Raw genomic sequence first — 20,212 nt, forward strand, 5'->3', positions numbered from 1 at the left:
GCAAGGGGTTGAAACTGTCAGGATTATGTTCAGTTTGTTTGAGTTTTTAGTTTTGTTTTGTGTCTGTTTGAGGTAATTAACTAGACACAGGTGTAACACATGGGGGCAAATCAAACACTATACCCTGCGTCTCAGTGTCCATACTATACATCATAAACAGTATGTGAGATTAAAATAAGTGTGTCCCAAAGCATATGTTGAAATGAGTATGCCAGAAGTCCCTGGATGGTCTACTATTTCCGGTGGATTTTCGAAGTGTGGATCCATGCTCACTATAACAGCTAATATTGCCCACTGCGCTTTGGATGAGGAACTACAAACACTGGTAAAAAGTGTTAAACTACAAAACATGGCAGATATGTGTGACCTACGGCAAGAGGTTTAGTGACTAATCAAAGCTTAACCTGATAAAAAAAAAAATTAATGTTATCCTTGTTATATTTCATATGCAAGAACAATGTGGACTTTTATAAAGATCCGTTTGGCCATTAACTTTTAAATGCATTATTATGCATTAATATGAGGAGAGTCTCAGCGTGACTGACCACCAAAGTGCTTCTGCATTTCTCTCCGATACGGTAGGAAATTAAATGAAATGTGGAGGATTTTAACTGTGACAAGATGGTTGACAGGCCAGTTTACTGTGACAGGATGCGACAGAGAGCAACGGTTAAAGACGCAATTGTATGACGCGATAGACTCTGCCATAATCCCGTTGTCCTCGGTTTTCCCGCGCTTTAAATCTCCCCAACCGGAAACGCATGAGCATCCTTGCGTCAAACGCGGAAGTTATGCGTGCATATAGCCCATTGTGTGACGTGATAGTATGTCCCAAAGCTTGTCTACTTTTTGCTACACACTCAAAAGTATCTACTTTTTCTCCACAAAAAGAGTACATACTTTTAGGGCGTAGTATAAGTACTCGAATTGAGACGCAGCATGTGGTAACCGATGAACAAAGACTAAGGAAGTTGAACATGGGAACAGTGCAAAACTAACAAGATAACTCAAAACTATACTCAAACCAAGAACACATTACATATTGTGTCTGTGTTGTTAAATAATAGATAGATAAATTGAATAAATAATAGATGACATTCTGCTAATGCATCTGTATAAGATGCCAGCGACTGAGCACTATCAGCACTCCTCACTTTGCTACACTTCAGTATACTATATACACATACTTTATCAGTAAAATGTTATGTCAGCAATAAAAATGTGATACATGGGCAGTACCAAATATAATACTATATAATTAAGCAGGGATGGATTATGACTTGCAAAGCCTGGGGCCAATTATCTCCACCTTTTCCATTCTTTTCCTTAGCTGCACATTCACGGTAAGAGAAAGTGGATGTTATGATGATCGTTAATATTCAAACCATTCTCACCCCACGTCAAACGCCTGTAGTAAAGTAAAGAAAGCACCTGTACACAATGTAGGCTACAGGGTTTATAGAATCGATGAAAAAAAAGTATACGTTTTCTGATATTCTTCTCTCTTTAAGTCTAATATTGGTTACTAGAATGTTAATACTGTGTTACTGATTTGTTCATGTGTAGTTATTCATTAATGATGTATTCTAAAGTGTTACCCTAATATTACCCTTAAACGGACATCCGTAAAAAAAATTGATTGTCAAATATTCAAGAATTGAATGCATCAAATAAATCAAATAATATTTGTCACCATAAAACCACCCTGTGACACACATGCCAGTGAATATCATACCATCAAGCAACCAAATGCAGTTTAAGAAAATGTACAATTTCAAAAACATTTTTTGCAGGCCCTGACAATTATCCAACGATTTCTTACTTTACAGAAGTTTCTTTCTCGTTTTTCTCCTTGCGAAGTAATCCACAACATCAAAACTGAGCTCTTTTAAGCGTTCAGACTCTATAGCCAAAATCTATAGAGAGTTGACTAGTTCTTGGGACATTCTCGTTCTCAGTTAACTTTTAACTTGAGACATTTTGGAAAATGAGTGCCCTCCCTCACAGTTTGTAACTGGCCGCGTCAGAATATGAAAAATATTTCTTCCACAAAGTGAATTGTGACTACTTCATTTTACTGTGATGAGCAGAAATGGTGGTACCAAGTATTACTATTGGTATTTTACTATACTGTAAGATTGGAGAAATTAGAAAATCCCGGGCAGTCTGGTTGAGGAACGACCACTCCCTGAGAAGACAAAGGACCTTTCTGGAAATTAACATTTGAACTCTCTCTTGAGAAACTAGCATCACCATCCAAGATGAAATCACACTGTCAATCACCTCCCCCATCTCGTCTCTCTCTCATGCTGAGATCACCTGAAATTCACCCCAAAATCTATATGGTTTAATGGGAACAATTATCATACAACGCCGTTTGGTATTTGAAATGTCTCAGTGCGACTGGTACAACGGTCTCATTCCCAAAGAAGTAAACTAAAAGGAAATAAAGTTTTTAAGAGTTTAGAGATATCTTGCTTACAGAGGAGGGTGTGTCTTCCAGCCAAATGGAATCCTGCCCTCAAAAGATGTAAACTCTGAATGCAAATTCACATGGTTAGCTCATGTTTCCATGTGAAAAAAGTTTCTATCTCGGTCTGAGTATTAAAGAAATGCCACGAGGCTCTGGCCGATTTGTAGTTCCGATCAGCCTGTAATGCTAGATGTCTTCAGACATTCAGCATTATGTATTTGTCTAATGTCAGGTTTATCTTTTCTCTTTATTCCAGAGCATTTTATGTTTTCTATTTATTATATTTGAACTGATTATGTAATTGGCACAATACATTTACCTGACTAATAATAAATTGTTACATTTGGGTTTATTCTGACTTTGAAATTATTTTCCCAAGTAGATTAAGCGTATGTTCCCGCAAATCTGCGTCAGATTAGAGAGGGGGGTTATTATCTAATACATAATAATAATAATAATAATAACAACGTAATTATAAAATTAAAGGATAAAAAGGGATTTAAAATGGGGCCTTTTATGCCACTGAATCACGAACATGAGACTTGAAAGCTTTGTAAAGGAACTGAGAAACATTCAGAATCAGAATATGATGTGGCCACTTGAAGAGAGATAAAGAAGTATTTTTTATATAAAGGTTTTTCTCTTAGAGTTCTTCTGCTCATAACTGTTTGCCCTTTGGCCTTATTACTCTCTGCAGATTTTCCACTCCTTCATTTTGGAAATGCAATAGTGTTCAATGTGAATCTTAATGTGCAAGTAATTTGATACACATTATCAGCAATTCCTATAGCTTGGTGGTGCACTCGAAAGTGATCGGCTTTATTGCAGCAACTGGGACACTGAGGAGGATGTCTTGGATATGCTCGTTAGAAGAAACAGCTAGTATTTGTTGGTTTTAATAGATGATATATATACATATATTTATTTATTTATGATGATATATGTATATTTATTATTATTTTGTTTTCATTATTATTTGTAGTTCACCTCAACAACGCATGCGTGAGAGGACCTCGCCCTGATGTGTTTCAGAACCGGGCGATCCGTGGTAAGTACATCTCACTTTTGTCGGGTTTCCATGTATGGTTATCATTTTGCTAATGCATGTGGATATGTTTGTAAAAGAAAGGCTGGACCTATGTCAGATGTAGATGATTGTTGTGACTGTTTACTGATGGCAAAGATGTGCGTGTACTTGCGTAGAATGACTTGTCTAATGGCTTTCATCACAGCTAAGAAAGGGTGTCTGTCCTCCTGTTTACATGACGCAGTAGTATCTGAAAGCCAGTCAGCTATAACACTAACTTAAGTTAGATCACCCAAAAATGTAAATCATTTACTCACTTGCATGTCATTCCAGCCTCACATTCAGTTTGTGTTTTTAGTTGTCATTGAAATGTTGTGATGTTCCCGTGTCAGATGTGTGTAACTGATGTCAAGTCAAGTCATCCTCATTTATATAGCGCTTTTAACAATGTAGATTGTTTTAAAGCAGCTTTACAGAGATAAACATATCATTTAATGTAATTGTGTGTCACTGTTCTCTTCAGATCATTTCTGATGATGTGCACGCGCTCCATCCGGCTTAAATGTTCCCTGTTTGGTGCTACACTGATCATTTGCTTACTGAAAGTCATGAAAAGTATATCAGATCCCAGGTACGTACAGTCCTCTTTTTTCTCTGAGTCTGTATCTGATTCCGCTTTAAATCGTCACATAATGAACACTGTTTAACACAAGCCTCAACTCATTTCAAATGAGAATACTATCTCAACAGCTGTTTATAACCACTATTTATTCATTTCACACATGATATTGTTTTAAAAACTCACAGTGTGCATTCTAATCTCCGGGATGACGGCGTCCCAGACACCAATATTGTAATGATTTATAAAAGATGAATCACTGTCTAGCCATCTGATATTTCAGTATGGAGATAACGGTTATAGGGTCATGATTTTTCAGTAGTATTACAGCATACCCTGAGTGTCTATAAGCACCGTTTGTTGTTTGCTTTTGGCATCTGATAGAACGTTTGGACCTGGAAACCGTGATGTCAGACTTAATGAGATGATTGATTTATTTTTATTTCGAAAATTCTTAATATGATTTACACTGATTTCAGAGCAACAATGGTGTTTTTAGTAACAGGGTGTTTCTTTAACTATGGACACTTTCAACCCTGTGAACAAATTTCCTTAAAACATAGTTCACACACTCAAACTCTTATTTGTTTTGCCTATAATGTCAAACAGTGGATGTACTGCAGTGCACATGCACTACTACCCTAGTGAATAATAAATATACCAAAATGTATTTGAAATAATATTTTATGCTAAGTATACTTCAAATACAATTACATATTTATGTACTTAAAAAAAATACCTTCCAATTTTACTGTTGGTATACTAAATTGATATACATAAATTGGAACAACTAATTTTGTACTTAATGCCCTTTAGTTATCCAGAAATAGTGCTGAGAGGTCCAACTAAAGATATACTTAAGTATATTTGATTGTGCTAAAGTGGAACTATGGCAAGTATATTTTAGATACACTTTAAATATTTTGCATTTAACAACTGATATTATACAGAGATCATACTATCCTTACTAATAGTGATATTAAAACACATTTTAGGCTTAATATTAAGAAATGTGCATTGTGCAATAAAAAATACTCCAAATAAAGTTTAATTATAATATTTATATCAAAGTCTCAAGCGACATGTCAGTAAATATGTTAATAGATTTGTAGCATAAGAATTAAATAAACGTATTTTAAATACATTTTGGTATTTGTTTTTTCACTAGGGTACTATTGTCTAATTTTGTCATTCTTATTCTTTAAGACATAATTTTTCAACATAATTTCCACCACATCTCATATTATTGACATCACATGTTATTTGTTCTCAAAATAACATGGCTAAACTTTATTAATTTCATAGCATTATTATAAGCATTATTTAACATAATTAAATTCATATCATATCATAATAGCATCATATCATTTTATGTATACTAAATATAATTATATATACTCACACTATTGCATAATTTGATGAAATTGCAGTTTGATTGGAAATGATGCACAAAAAACAAAACCTTTGACATACCCGTTCAAAACTTTGGAATCGGTAAGATTTTTAATTTTTAAAAGAAGACTCTTATGCTCACCAAGGCATTTATTTGATATAAAAAAAAACATAAAACAAAAACAATCCAGTAATATTGTGAAATATTATGACAATTTAAAATAACTGTTTTCTATTTTAATATATTTTAAAATGTAATTTATTCCTGTCATCACAGGAATAAATTACATTTGACATCAAACTCAAAGCTGTATTTTCAGCATCATTACTCCAGTCTTCAGTGCCACGAGAAGAGGGTGATTTGATACTTAAAAAACAATCATTATTATTATCAATCTTGAAAACAGTTTGTGGCATCACTACATACATTTTAGAGGTCACTGTTTTCTTTTTTCTTTTTTTCATGTATACTATTGTAACTATTAGCATGATAGGAGAATCAAGATGTATCTCTATTATGATCAACGATACAATGTCCATTGTATCTGTCATTTGTACCATGTGCCGTGACTGTGTTTATGTTGTCGCGGGCTGGATCAGCTGACAGTCAGTTCGCAGCTGATGGGAGTTACCTGATCAAATCGCGTCAGCTGGGGAGGAAATGGTTTTGGTGAGAGGAGAGAAAAATGCACGAGAGTGGACTAAAAAGGGGGCTTTTTAGTGGACAGGAAGACTACGTGAGACCTGGAACTAAGCTCGTACTTCACAAAAAAAAACCTCCTCAGCAAAGACCTGTGCTTGATTTGCGGAAGATCAGCATCCTTCGGTGGTAACGAACTCCACAAAACCGGTGAGAACGATCGGTTTTATGGTCTCTAACGCTGGAGCAGTGGTTTTGTTCGCTCATTGAAAGCAGTCTGAGTTTTTTTTCTTCATTGTGGATTATTTTTTTTTGGACCTTTCTCGTTGGATTAACAAGACTATTTCCTGGATGTTTGCGTTTGTGCTTCACGCCATGGACACAGGGTTTTAAAAGACCTCCTTGTGAAAACTGTTCCGTGCTGACGAACGCACGTGGTTTGTGAGCATAGACATTCAACCGGTCGTATGGCCTGTGTGATACTATGTGAATAAGACAGCCCATTGTTGTATGTGATATCGTTTGTCTGGGAAATATATGTCACCTTCAATCTATTGTCCTTCCAGTGTCTTCCTGAAAATATCTAAGCAATTTCATTAATGTGTAACTCAGTCTATCCCGTGATTTATTGTTAATAATCTAAATATATATATATATATCAGATTGTTACAAGTTGTGAAAAAAGAAATTAAATTACAAGGACTGAATAAGGACTTTTTGATGAAAAGAAAGTTCTATTTCATTTATTTGAAATATAATCTTTTGTAACATAAATGTCTATACTGTAACTTTTGATACATTTAATGCATCCTTGCTGAATAAAAGTATTGATTTATCCCCCCCCCCCCCCCCCAAAAAAAAAAAAATCTTACTGACCCCAAACTCTTAAACAGTGGCGTCTAGTGTTACAAAAGCTTTCTATTTCAGATAAATGCTGTTCTTTTGAACTTTCTATTCATCAAATAATCCTAAATTTATTTTTACATAACTGTTTTCAACATTGCTAATAATAATAAACATTTCTTGAGCAGCAAATTGGCATATTAGAATGATTTCTGAAGCATCATGTGACACTGAAGACTGGAGTTGTCAGCATTATGTTCAGTTTGTTTCTGTTTTCATGGACTTTGTCTGTTTTTATGTCACATGCCTTGTTCTGATTCCACTCCTCTGTCTCCTTTGTTTATGGTTACTGTCATTATGAGTTCATTTGTCCCAGCTATGTCTTATTAATTATCTCGTTTCTGTTTGCTTTTTAAGATGCACCCTTCACCCTTGCCTTCAGTCTTTGTCCGGTCTTGTGTGTTTTCCCTGCCTGTCAGCTTGTTCCAGAGAGTTATTATTAAAGTTTGAATCGGCATCTTTAATCAGAGTCAACGGTCTGTTCCTGAGATAACCACAGTGTGACAGGAGTAATGATGCTGAAAATTCAGCTTTGCATCACAGGAATAAATTACATTTTAAAATATATTCAAATAGAAAACAGTTATTTTAAATTGTAATAATATTTCACAATATTACTTTTTTGTTTGTTTACAGTTTTTCTCGATTGCTTAAACACATTTCTTGAAACTATGCCTCGTATTCTCAAAACAGTAAACACAAATCCATAACGTCTCACCCAATTCCCCAAACATCCTATTTTCAGGTCAAAATGAAGCTCTACACTCAAAACCATTCACTCTTGCTGAAAAACCAAACTCTGCCCTCAGACAGGACACACAAGCCCTCAAAAATACACACACTACAACATAGTCTTACACACTAGTGCAATAAATTCAAAACAACATTTCCAAAACTGGGAAGTCATGTTGCTTGTGGTGGTCCCGCCACCCCACCTCCCTGTGATGATGGAGGCGACGGTGAAGCGACTCAAATTTGGCTGTACTCGTTGCCCAGCCTCCCTCATAGTCATACCATGGACAAGGACATGGCCAACTAAAGTGGCTTGAATTTCATCCGAGACTGCTTGTCTTCTTGCCCTTGCCCTTGCTCCTCCTCCTCCTCCTCCTCTTCCTCTCCCTCCTCCTCTTCCTCTCCCTCCTCCTCCTCTTCATCTCCCTCTCCCTCCTCCTCCTCCTCCTCTCCCTCCTCCTCCTCTTCCTCCTCCTCCTCCTCCTCCTCCTGCTCTTCCTCCTCTTCCTCTTCCTCCTCCTCCTCCTCCTCCTCCTCTTCCTCCTCCTCCTCCTCATCCTCTACCTCCTCGACCTATTGCTTAATTTCTCTGTGGATCCATTGTTCCAAAACTCAGTAAACTGATTTGTATCTTTTATAAAAGATTGTATAAGCTTTTATCTATCTATTGAAGGATTTGACTGATGTGTGTACAATTTTGACTCTTAGTGTTTTCACCTGGGTAATTGTGTGCTAACTGAGCTGAAGCTGTGCTGACTTGAGTGAACAATATTGAATGCTAGTGCTTTCTAAATGACCATGTGGTGTAGGCAATGAGAAATGAAGGGATTTGTGTGTAGAGTTTTGCTGTGACAGTTCAACAAATCTGACTAATGTGTCAAAACAGGGGAATAGTGTTCATAGTTTAGTGAAATGGGTGTGCTTTTTGATAAATGGCATTATGGTTTTGAAATTTTAGTTCAAAAGCCTGGTTATAGTGTTTAAGCAATCGAGAAAAACTGTAATAAAATAAATGCAGCCTTGGTGAGCATAAGAGACTTCTTTTAAAAACATTAAAAATCTTACCGATCCCAAACTTTTGAACAGCAGTGTAAATGTGGTCAAAGAAACTATTTTACAAAGTAACTACATCTGTTGACTTTATTCTGTTCAGCAGTGCCAGTCCTGGGCAAGACACGGTCTCAAGGTAAACTGTCAATAAAATGTTGCTAGTTAATATTAGGTAGATCTGGTTAAGATGGTCTACCTAACCTGGGGTCTTTTTGTCATGTTTATAGTACTGGACACCATAGCTTTGGACCTTCGCGCAGGCCAAATGTTACTTGTGAAGGAGCTGAACTCACCAAGCAATTTGCGCCAGAAGATCAACTGGATGACATCATTGAGCGCAGAGCACAGGAGTTCAATCAACATCAACTCAGGTTGAACTGGTTTTTTTTTTCTCTAAATCTCACCCAGAATCCTGTAAAACAGCACCACAATGTCATGTTAAATACTCACTGCGTATCTTTGTTGTTTTCAGGTACATCTCTCATAGAAGTCTGACGTGCATCATCATATTATCTCTGAGCAGGGGCAAAAGGAGAACATTCTATTGATCATTATTTTGGGGAGCCACTTATAAACTTTTTTTATAACATAGTGCTATTTTCTTCTTGTGTTTTTCTCAGGATGAAGACAAACAAAGAAATTCTTATCGCCAAGGCCAACTCTCCTCTCCAATATCCTACCAGTTTCACTGTAGCTCCTCAGCAGAAAAGTTTAATACCAGGTAAGCATAGCTTTCCTGTTAAGTTGTGTCTAGGGGCCAGATTTACTAACAGCTTGTCCCAGTTCAAACCCTCTTTTGGCATTAAAAAACTACTATCAAGATTTAATAAAGACACGCAGTGAAAAATTAAGAGTTAAAAAAGCACGGAGACGGGTATTTTTGCGACTGACAGGTATTTTTGCCCTGTTAAGTAAATCTGTCCCGAGGAATGTTGTTCAACTGGGCACAACCTCACCCTATCTGTTTAGCAGTAACGTAATGTACCTTTAAAAATGTTACAGCTAGCAATAGCGAGATCAAACAAAAGCGTCACGAGAGACGGTGTTAAATTACCTCCTCATGTCTCAAAGCACATAACATTACAATAACAATGAACATAAAAAAATTAAAGAGAACTGACCTGCACCTGACTGCAGTTTTATTTCAGCGTTGATAGTGTTACCATTTAAACATAAATTCACAAACCGCTCAGAGTATAACGTCACGGGTTTCTCTTCCAAATTACAGTAGGCTAGAAATGGGGAATCCCTATATGTGAATTGCTTTAACAAAACAAACATAAAACACTTTTAAACTACAGTAGTTATTGTTTAATCATGCCCTTACACACTACAAAGGTGTTTAATTCACAACAGGAATAAGCCCAGTGCAGTTCAAACAAAACAAAACTAAAAGTATAAAAAGCCAAATTAAAATATAAAAAAATTCATTTCCCTCACGCTCTTCCTCCTGTGTACTTTGAATTATTTTTAGCAAAAAAGCTGGAAATATCCCCACTTTTCATGGTTAGGCTCAAGCTACTTTCTTCAACTAGTAGGCCCTAGCCTACTCTTGCCTCCAAAAGTCAATTGTGAATTATGTATTATCCTTGTATTATGAAGCTAAGTAGCCTATATAACAAAAATAAAATCAGAAAGATTTATCACATGTATGATGTACACACCAGTTATGTTTAGACTACTTGATCCTATTGTATTTGTTATTTCCCCAGTTGTAACCTGGTTTCATTGCTGTGATATCTGAGAGGAATTGGATAGGACTGCTTAGCTAATCAAATGATCGATCTCCTAACTCGTCGGCGTAACGGCGACCATCAGTAAACGTTATGGATACAAACAATATTTTATATTTTTTACTAAGCTGTTCTTGTCTTTACTAAAATCAAAATTAGGCTAATCAAAGGGAAGAGTGCTCATACAAATCACGAGGGAGCGATATTTGACCGCTGATTTTGGCTAACGTAGTAATAGACTCGCTGTTTTTGCTGATGCTGAATCGTCTTTAGCATACAATAGCTACATTCATTACAAATGTAACTTTAAGTTAAACGTGTGTTTAAACTACACCTGGGGAAACTCACTTCACCTTAAGAGGCTCTGAGTCAGCTCATCTCCAATCGGGTTGCAGGGCCGCAGATTCGCTGTGTGTGAGCCAGACTGAGCGTGAGCGAACGCCGCTCTGCTGCACGTTTGAATCAGGGGGAGGGGCTAATAATACATTTAAAATTAAAAATTAAATTGTTCACTTTTGGTAAATGTAGGCTATTGTTTAGCTCACTGTTTTGAGAAGCGTGTGGACATAGTGGCGGGTTGTTTTTACAAGTACAGTTTTTGGATCATCAAAGTTAGGGGGGCAGCTATTGGGACTGTTATACATGACATTATAATGAGTTACACTATTGTAATAAAACGTTGTAAATTCTCTGGGTTTAGTTGCCGTTTCTGGGCGTTGTTGTTGGAATTAGCGCGTCCAGAACAGGATACACGTTCTGACCAGCACAGTTCGTGCATTCGCGTCATTTTGTGCAGATATAAGTCGTAAAATTAAGTTTATATAATGTAAAAATCTGATTAATCTCATATAGGATGCGTTTCGTTGAGTTAAATAACCCGCTAGAAAAGTTCTTAAGTTTCCCGGTGCTAAATTTATTCAGCTTCAGCGCGCGCACTCAAACAGCAATGCAAAACATTAAAAACTATGGGATTGTAATGCATATATAGGCCTATAGCCTTAGCCTACATATAATTATTTTTGTAATCAAATATTTGTTCATTCTTATAGTTGCATTCTTCAGCAACCGTTGAGTTCATTAACCTTCTAGCAAAGCAGTTCAGTTTACTTGTGTTCATTCTCAGGTTCAGCGCGCGCAGCTAAAACAGCAACGTTCTTTGAAACAGTAGGCCTCATATTAAAGATGTTTACTATTACTGTAATATAAAAAAAATTTTTTTTAAAAAAATTGTTAGGCAATAGATTTTCTGGTAACACTTTACAATAAGGTCTCATTTGTTAATGCATTAACTAACATGAACTAAACAGAGCAATAACCTTTGTTAACGTTAGCAATAACCTTTGTTAACGTTAGTTAATAAAATATTTGTGTTCATGTTGGTTCACAGTGATTAACTAATGTTAAAGATACAACTTTGGATCTTAAAAATGTCTTAGAAAATTGAGATTGATTAATAAATGCTGTATAAGTAGGCTATTGTTCATTCATTTTTTGGTTCACTTTAACTATTGCTAACTAAATTAAACCTTATTATAAAGTGTTACCATTTTTACCACGGCTATGGCGCAGTGGATATGGCGCAGTGGATAAGACACATGCCTTTGGTGTGAGAGACCCAGGTTCGAATCCACTGCGAGACACCAATGTGTCCCTGAGCAAGACACTTAACCCCTAGTGTGCGACCTCTGACATATAGCAATTGTAAGTCGCTTTGGATAAAAGCGTCAGCTAAATGAATAAATGTAAATGTAAATGTATCGGCTTTAAATTGTAAAGAATTATTGGTATCAGCCATATCGGTGCATGCCTAACCAGCATAACAAAAAATGTTTTTGAAGCAAATCACCTCTGCCTTTAAGTGAATTGTTTTATATTATAATTTCAGGTCTCGCTCTTCTAACACAAGGAAGAAGTGTAACAACGATCAAGAGGAAGGCGTACAAGGTTGGTTTAATCTTTCAACAGCCTGTTTGCACGTAAATGCGTCTCTATAGCACGCATTGTGTATTATCGTGCAATTTATACGCGAAAATGAGTTTTTATGTGCATATGATACGCAGTTTTCACGTGCATTTGATACGCAGTTCATTTGCGGCACACGCACCCCACACCACTAATTATACCCAAACGTATAATACACACGCACCCCACACCACTACTAAACCTACCCTAACAACCCATGCATATCCTATGCACGTAAAAACTAATTTTCGCGTATAAATTACACGATAAACACACTGCATGCTATAGAGACGCATTTGTGATCGGGTTGCTTCCAATGACCTTTGTGATTTTTTGTTTTATTTTCATAGGTACAATTGTAGGCCTTGTATGGTATTCATTCAATATGCATGCACATTAAAATCCTGTTTCACCATTAAATACTATTTGTTAAGCGTTAAATGCATGTGGAATGCAAAATCTTGACACAGGTTAATTCGGATTCCATTCTAAATCTAAACTTACATTTGCATTAAACACAATGATGTCTGCAGGTGTCTTTGAGTGTGAAGAGTGGAGTGCTCTCAGTAGAGGATGTTCTGGATGGACAGCAGGTGGATGGACAGGGTCAGAGTGAACTGAGCATCTCATCTAGCAGCCTCACACAACTCAATGATCTGCTGTCCAGAGTGACCTACACCAGCACTATCTACCATGTCAGAACATCAGACCTGGGTAAGGTCTATCTGTATATAAATGTACAGGAGAGACTGAATTGCAGCTTCCCAGCCAGCACACCCATGTGGGGCCCAGATGGGGTTGACCTGGGCTATCTAACTAGGGGCCAGCCAGTTTTGTCCGCAGTTTCCATGTAGGCCCCACATGGGTTAGCCCAGATTAAATGAACACTGCTCAGTGTGCACACTACCTTGGGGTCTATGACCCCAATCGACTTTTCTATAGTAAATAAACATGGTTCCCTTCATCTCAGTTGCATACAATTTTGTCACTTTTTCTACATTATCTGTCTATACACACAATATGACTAGCATACACTACTATGAATATCATACAATATGACCCCACATTGAAATAGTTTTTTATTTTTCGGTAACGCTTTAGATTACAGCCCGGAAAGTACTGGGTAATTAAAGCAATTTTACAGCGTAACCTTCGGTAATTATAGTGTACCTATAACGTACTTACAATATAAGTTTAAGGGAACAATATTTTAAGTTTGGGGAATAAAGGGGTAACAACCAGGAGAATTAAAAAAATATTAATATTGTGAGTATTATAGAACTATGGGGTACTTATTCTACTATTATGATAACAATCTTACATTTGTGATCAATTAAGCAAGAACATACACTGCGTACCTATTTGAAATAATGGTGAACCAGTACATAGGCTTTATAAATAGATATAATAGATATGTACCCTGTAATTTTTAAAATGTAATCTTTTTAACAAAAGTGCACTGAAAACGAAAACTATTGCAACTTTTGCTTAAATATTGGGGAAAGATACTCTTGTTTCATGTAGCTTGTTACCCCCTTGTTCCATGTAGTTACAGGGTAAGTGTGACGTTGCGGGCTGTAAATTAAAGTGGTGCTTGTTACCCTCTTGTTCCATGTAGTTACAGGGTAAGTACAATAAAAATACACACAATCTTATATCACTGACTCGGAAACCTTTATTTATTATACAAGCACCACTTACCCTGTAACCACATGAAACAAGATATATTTCCCAGTATTTAAAAAAATTGCAATAGTCTTAGCTTTTCTTGCCTTGAAACATGTTAGCCCAACTTAAACATCTGCACTTTTGCTATCAAAAAAATAAAAGTATAAATGCATAGCTATGTACCCTGTCATTTTTAAAAAGCCTACAGTATGTATTGCCTTGGTACACAATTATTACAAAAAGGTACGCAGTGTATTTTCTCGCTAAATTGCTCCCAAATGTAAGATTGTTGTATCATAATAGTAGAATAAGTACCCCTTAGTTCTATAATACTTACAGTATAAATATTTATTTAATTCTCCTGGTTGTTACCCCTTTATTCCCCAAACTTTACATATTGTTCCCTTATACTTACATGTAAGTACTTTATAGGTACACTATAATTACCGAAAGTTACTCTGTAATTTCCTCTTAATTACACAGTACTTTCCGGGCTGTAATCTAAAGCGTTACTTATTTTTCATTTGTCAAAAAAAAATCTATAAATCTGAAAATGTACATACCACAATGAAGTCCTGGTACTAGAGCACAAATGCAATGTGGAACGAACATGATCACACACACACACACACACACACACACACACACACACACACACACACACACACACACACACACACACACACACACACACACACACACACACACACACAGACAGACAGACAGACAGGTGTGACTGCAATAGAAATATTTATAGAAATTAGCAAATAAAATCAATAATTCCAGCATAAATCGGAAAATTCTCACACAGAGCACTAATGCAATGTGGAATGAACATGATCACGCACACATGTGTCCACACACACAAATACACACAAAGATAGAGAGAGGTGTGACTGCAATAGAGAGCATTTTTATAGATATTGGGAAATAAAATCAATAATTTCTGCATAAATCTAAAAAATGTAACACATAAATGAAGGTCTGGTACTAGAGCACAAATGCAATGTGAAAAGAATATGACTACACACAGAGGTTTTGATGTTGATGTTTTATTAAAAATAATAGTTTGGTCACCATCATTGTGATCCGTGTTTGCTTTAGTTGGGCAGTTTGACTTGACTTTTTAACAAGTTTTTCTCTGGTGGCTGTAACTGTGTTTGTTATGGCAAGAACAGCAAGAGACAATGTGATAAGATGCTGTCAGCTGCTAAGAATATAATCATCATGTAGTGGCTTAAATCACTGATATTATGTCTGATATTATGTGATGAGTTTTGTATGGGTAATATGTTATTCATTTTGTTTTAATGTTGTGTTGTGATTCTATGGAAAAAGATCCAGCACAGTTTAATCAGAAAATCTGAATGAGTTTTAAAGCACAATTTACACTACACATTTTGAACTCCTGTGAGTTTTACTTGCACACATCAAGAATCAGCTTATGAATCTCAACAATGCTTCATGCTGCAATGCATTCTGGGAGAAGTTGTGGATGAGTTTTCTATGATGCACCCAGAATGCATTGCTGCATGAAGCATGTCCCCATCGTTGAAATTTATAGGCTGATTCTTGATGTCTGTGTGTGTTTAAAACTTGCTGGAGTTTAAAGGTGTGTTGTGTTCAATGTGTTTTTAAACAGGAGCTTATTTTTAATTTTTGTTTTATTGCATTTATTTTAGTGTTTTATTTTATAAATAGCTGAGTTTATCTAACTGCCGGATCTCATGCTGTAGAGTCACAGGTTTACTATAATGATAAGTGAGATCAGCAAAAAAGGCTATGTGATGATTACAACTGTATCACCAATAAGAGGCCAACATCATCTGATCACGTTTCTCTTGCTGTTCTTGCCATAACAAACAGATATAGCAAACAGAGAAAAAAACTGATAAAAAAAATTATATATATATATACACACTCACCTAAAGGATTATTAGGAACACCATACTAATACTGTGTTTGACCCCCTTTCACCTTCAGAACTGCCTTAATTCTACGTGGCATTGATTCAACAAGGTGCTGAAAGCATTCTTTAGAAATGTTGGCCCATATTGATAGGATAGCATCTTGCAGTTGATGGAGATTTGTGGGATGCACATCCAGGGCACGAAGCTCCCGTTCCACCACATCCCAAAGATGCTCTATTGGGTTGAGATCTGGTGACTGTGGGGGCCATTTTAGTACAGTGAACTCATTGTCATGTTCAAGAAACCAATTTGAAATGATTCGAGCTTTGTGACATGGTGCATTATCCTGCTGGAAGTAGCCATCAGAGGATGGGTACATGGTGGCTATAAAGGGATGGACATGGTCAGAAACAATGCTCAGGTAGGCCGTGGCATTTAAACAATGCCCAATTGGCACTAAGGGGCCTAAATTGTGCCAAGAAAACATCCCCCACACCATTACACCACCACCACCAGCCTGCACAGTGGTAACAAGGCATGATGGATCCATGTTCTCATTCTGTTTACGCCAAATTCTGACTCTACCATCTGAATGTCTCAACAGAAATCGAGACTCATCAGACCAGGCAACGTTTTTCCAGTCTTCACTGTCCAATTTTGGTGACCTCTTGCAAATTGGAGCCTCTTTTTGCTATTTGTAGTGGAGATGAGTGGTACCCGGTGGGGTCTTCTGCTGTTGTAGCCCATCCGCCTCAAGGTTGTGCGTGTTGAGGCTTCACAAATGCTTTGCTGCATACCTCGGTTGTAACGAGTGGTTATTTCAGTCAAAGTTGCTCTTCTATCAGCTTGAATCAGTCGGCCCATTCTCCTCTGACCTCTAGCATCAACAAGGCATTTTCGCCTACAGGACTCCCGCATACTGGATGTTTTTCCCTTTTCACACCATTCTTTGTAAACCCTAGAAATGGTTGTGCGTGAAAATCCCAGTAACTGAGCAGATTGTGAAATACTCAGACAGGCCCGTCTGGCACCAACAACCATGCCACGCTCAAAATTGCTTAAATCACCTTTCTTTCCCATTCTGACATTCAGTTTGGAGTTCAGGAGATTGTCTTGACCAGGACCACACCCCTAAATGCATTGAACCAACTGCCATGTGATTGGTTGATTATAAAATTTGCATTAATGAGAAATTGAACAGGTGTTCCTAGGTGTTGAGAAATTGAACTCACTCCTTTAGGGTGAGTGTGCATATATATATATATATATATATATATATATATATTAATTCCACCAAAGCTTATCTTTGTAAAATGGCACAGCCTTTTAAATATCTGAACGTACACTCTTAACATCAAGAATTATATTATGATAATCAAGCCCTATAATGATAGAACTTTAGCAATTCGAACTAAAACTTGGGAATCATGCATGAATGCATATTTGTCATTTTAACAGAACTTAGGACTGATGATGGTGCTTATATTAGTCATTCAGTGTTTTTTTTTTAAAATTAATAGATAATAGTGATTATTATTATTAAAAGATAATAATACTACTACTAATTCTACTACTAATACAAATATACAACACACTAAGGATTGATGAGCTGCTGGGTTAATGAATATTAATTCATTTTCAGTTTTCAGTGTTTACTCGAACTGATTTGCTAAAATCAAAACAGGGTTGAGCTCTAGCCTAAGAGATGGCCCTTTGCGCATTAGTTCCGACCCACGACCGAAGAAACCGGCATATCTTCTGCTTGTTCTTAAAAGCAGAATAATTCCAAATGAACGACGGCAAGTCATGTGCCTTCACACTAGAGTTTACGGTACTCTGCGCATCCATTCATTGAGTTGCATTGAAATAGTATAGATCACTTGACAGAGAGCGAAACTCTCAAGCACTCAGTCAGTGTTCAACGAGTGAAAATATATCTATGCTAAACTTATACTTAGCCTCTAACACACACACACTGGCGAGTAAAATCTAGGAATTGATTAGCCAATGTCAAATGATAGACATTATTTAGTCGCCCAGAGTGAAGATTTAGTCGCATATGATTTAGTCGCATTGTAGAGGGTTGTCTTGAGATATTCAAAGTCTTCTTTTATCTTCAGTTGATTTCATCTAAGGCCGTGGCTGGAATTCAGTTGTAGTTCTTGTTTTTCTCTTTTTTTCTGTTCTGTTCTGTGAATGTGGCCAAATAGAATTATAGTAAATGTCTTCTTTCCTTAGGTCATTTCTCTTTTGAGGACCATGAGGCCATATTTCCAATCATGATTAGGAGACCATCAGTTCCTGTTCTTTATGACCCAGGAAAAGGTAAGACGACAACTCCCTAATTAAAACACTACAAAACAGCATGCTACCATGGCATCAGATGTGCTTGTTATAACAAATATACCTAAACATCTATAAAGTTTGTAAAACCTGCTAATGAAATGCACCTACTTCTCTCTCTTTTTCAATTTAGATATTAACTCACAGGTAACCATAATTACCAAGACATTTCTGAGGTATAAGGAGCTGAACGTCCTCATCCAGAGTATCCGGAAGTTTTACCCAAATATCAAGATCATTGTTGCGGATGACAGCCTGGAGCCTGAACCTGTGTCTGGAAACAACATTGAGCACTACATCATGCCTCCTGCACAGGTACACACCTCGGCCCCAACACTTCAATTGATCTAATGCTGTATGTCACACATCTTGGATTTTAACTGTAGATTACCTGGCAACTAATCACTTATGATTATTTGGTTCCTCAGGGATGGTTTGCAGGCAGAAATCTGGCTCTATCCCAACTCACAACTAAATACCTCCTGTGGGTAGATGATGATTTTTTGTTCTTGAAAGAGACACGGGTCGAGAGTTTTGTGGAGATTATGGAAGCGATTCCAGATCTGGATGTGGTAAGTTTGAAATTATATTATTTAGGGGGGTGAAAGGTCTTGGAGGAGTACATCACTGTTAAACGAGCTCTTTTTCTCTTGTTAGGTTGGTGGTGAGGTCTCAGGTGACCAGTTCTATTTCATTCTCGAGTATGATGAGGGAGATGAAGACGGTGGTTGTCTAAAGCGTATTAAAGGAGGGTTTCATCAGCCACTTTCAGGCTATAATGGATGCTTTTTAGTGGATGGCGTCATTAATTATTTCTTGGCGAGGACTGAAGCGGTGCGAAGAATTGGCTTTGACCCATTCCTTAAAAGAGTTGGACACACCGGTAAACATACTAAATTTTACGTCAGTAAAACATCTTCATTGATTGATTCCTAGCACATTTATTTCTTCTTCTTTTTAATTCTTAAATTCTCCTTTTCTTTATTTTCCCCCCAGAGTTCTTCATTGATGCACTTGGAAAACTGTTAGTTGCATCATGCAAAGGACTTTCTATTGGTCACCAGACACATCGGGCACAAAACGAATATGACTCATACCGGACTCAAGGGAAACTTGAAGAGAAGAGAAAACTGGCCCATCATTTCTTTAAGAATTATCTTAACTACATCAAGTACTGATTAGATGAAGCACTTGACAGTGCACAGAATAAAAGAGCAGAAAGTTGATCCTTCGACTGCAAGAAGAACTGGAGCAAATGAACCGTAACTCAGTTTATACTAAAGGGCTGTTGAATGCTTGATTCTGATTGGTTGAGAACGTTCTAAGGTGTGCAATTATTTTCAGGGAAACGGTCTTGACCGCATTACAGTTCCATATCACTTCGCGCAGTTAACTGTGATAACGGAAAATAGGATACAATTCATAACAAGAAAAAACATGCAGCCCCATGCGCTTGATCTGCAATTTTCTATGTCTAACTTCACAATCAATGGACACATACAGTTTAATTTTAATAAATAAAGTATGTAGTCCTATCTATAGGCTAAATAGAAAATTAAATTGAATAGGCTATATAAATAAATTGATAGTCCTGCTGGGTTTTCGTAATTATTCCAGATATAATATAACAAAAAAATAATTATTGATAGGCCTACTTGTTAAAAGGGCTTTGTGTGTTTCATTTATTGGGTTATCTACTGTCAATTATAGAAAACAAGAATGAACGAATTAATTAAAACAAATTTAATTTAATTAATAAA

The 20,212-nt window shown here is 36.7% G+C and overlaps 1 protein-coding gene across 1 annotated transcript; it reads left to right on the forward strand.

Annotated features, from left to right (window-relative positions):
- Positions 1-8,880: 8,880 nt before the first annotated feature.
- LOC130070321 (beta-1,4 N-acetylgalactosaminyltransferase 1-like) lies at positions 8,881-19,630 on the forward strand. Its single transcript, XM_056234684.1, has 10 exons — positions 8,881-8,972; positions 9,064-9,207; positions 9,457-9,557; positions 12,455-12,513; positions 13,065-13,245; positions 18,348-18,434; positions 18,586-18,767; positions 18,881-19,024; positions 19,110-19,335; positions 19,449-19,630. Exons 1-10 carry the CDS (start codon positions 8,881-8,883, stop codon positions 19,628-19,630), a joined length of 1,398 nt encoding a protein of 465 aa, XP_056090659.1.
- The last annotated feature ends 582 nt before the right edge of the window (positions 19,631-20,212 follow it).

This window comes from Rhinichthys klamathensis, unplaced genomic scaffold, assembly GCF_029890125.1.
Source record: "Rhinichthys klamathensis goyatoka isolate OS25496 unplaced genomic scaffold, OSU_Roscu_1.1 h1tg000401l_1, whole genome shotgun sequence".
Lineage (NCBI taxonomy): Eukaryota > Metazoa > Chordata > Actinopteri > Cypriniformes > Leuciscidae > Rhinichthys > Rhinichthys klamathensis.

Coding starts and splice junctions, on each gene's coding strand:
- LOC130070321 (XM_056234684.1), top strand. CDS start 8,881: ATGTGGTCAAAGAAACTATTTTACAAAGTAACTACATCTGTTGACTTT. Junction 8,973..9,063: donor GGGCAAGACACGGTCTCAAG/GTAAACTGTCAA, acceptor TCATGTTTATAG/TACTGGACACCATAGCTTTG. Junction 9,558..12,454: donor GCAGAAAAGTTTAATACCAG/GTAAGCATAGCT, acceptor TTATAATTTCAG/GTCTCGCTCTTCTAACACAA.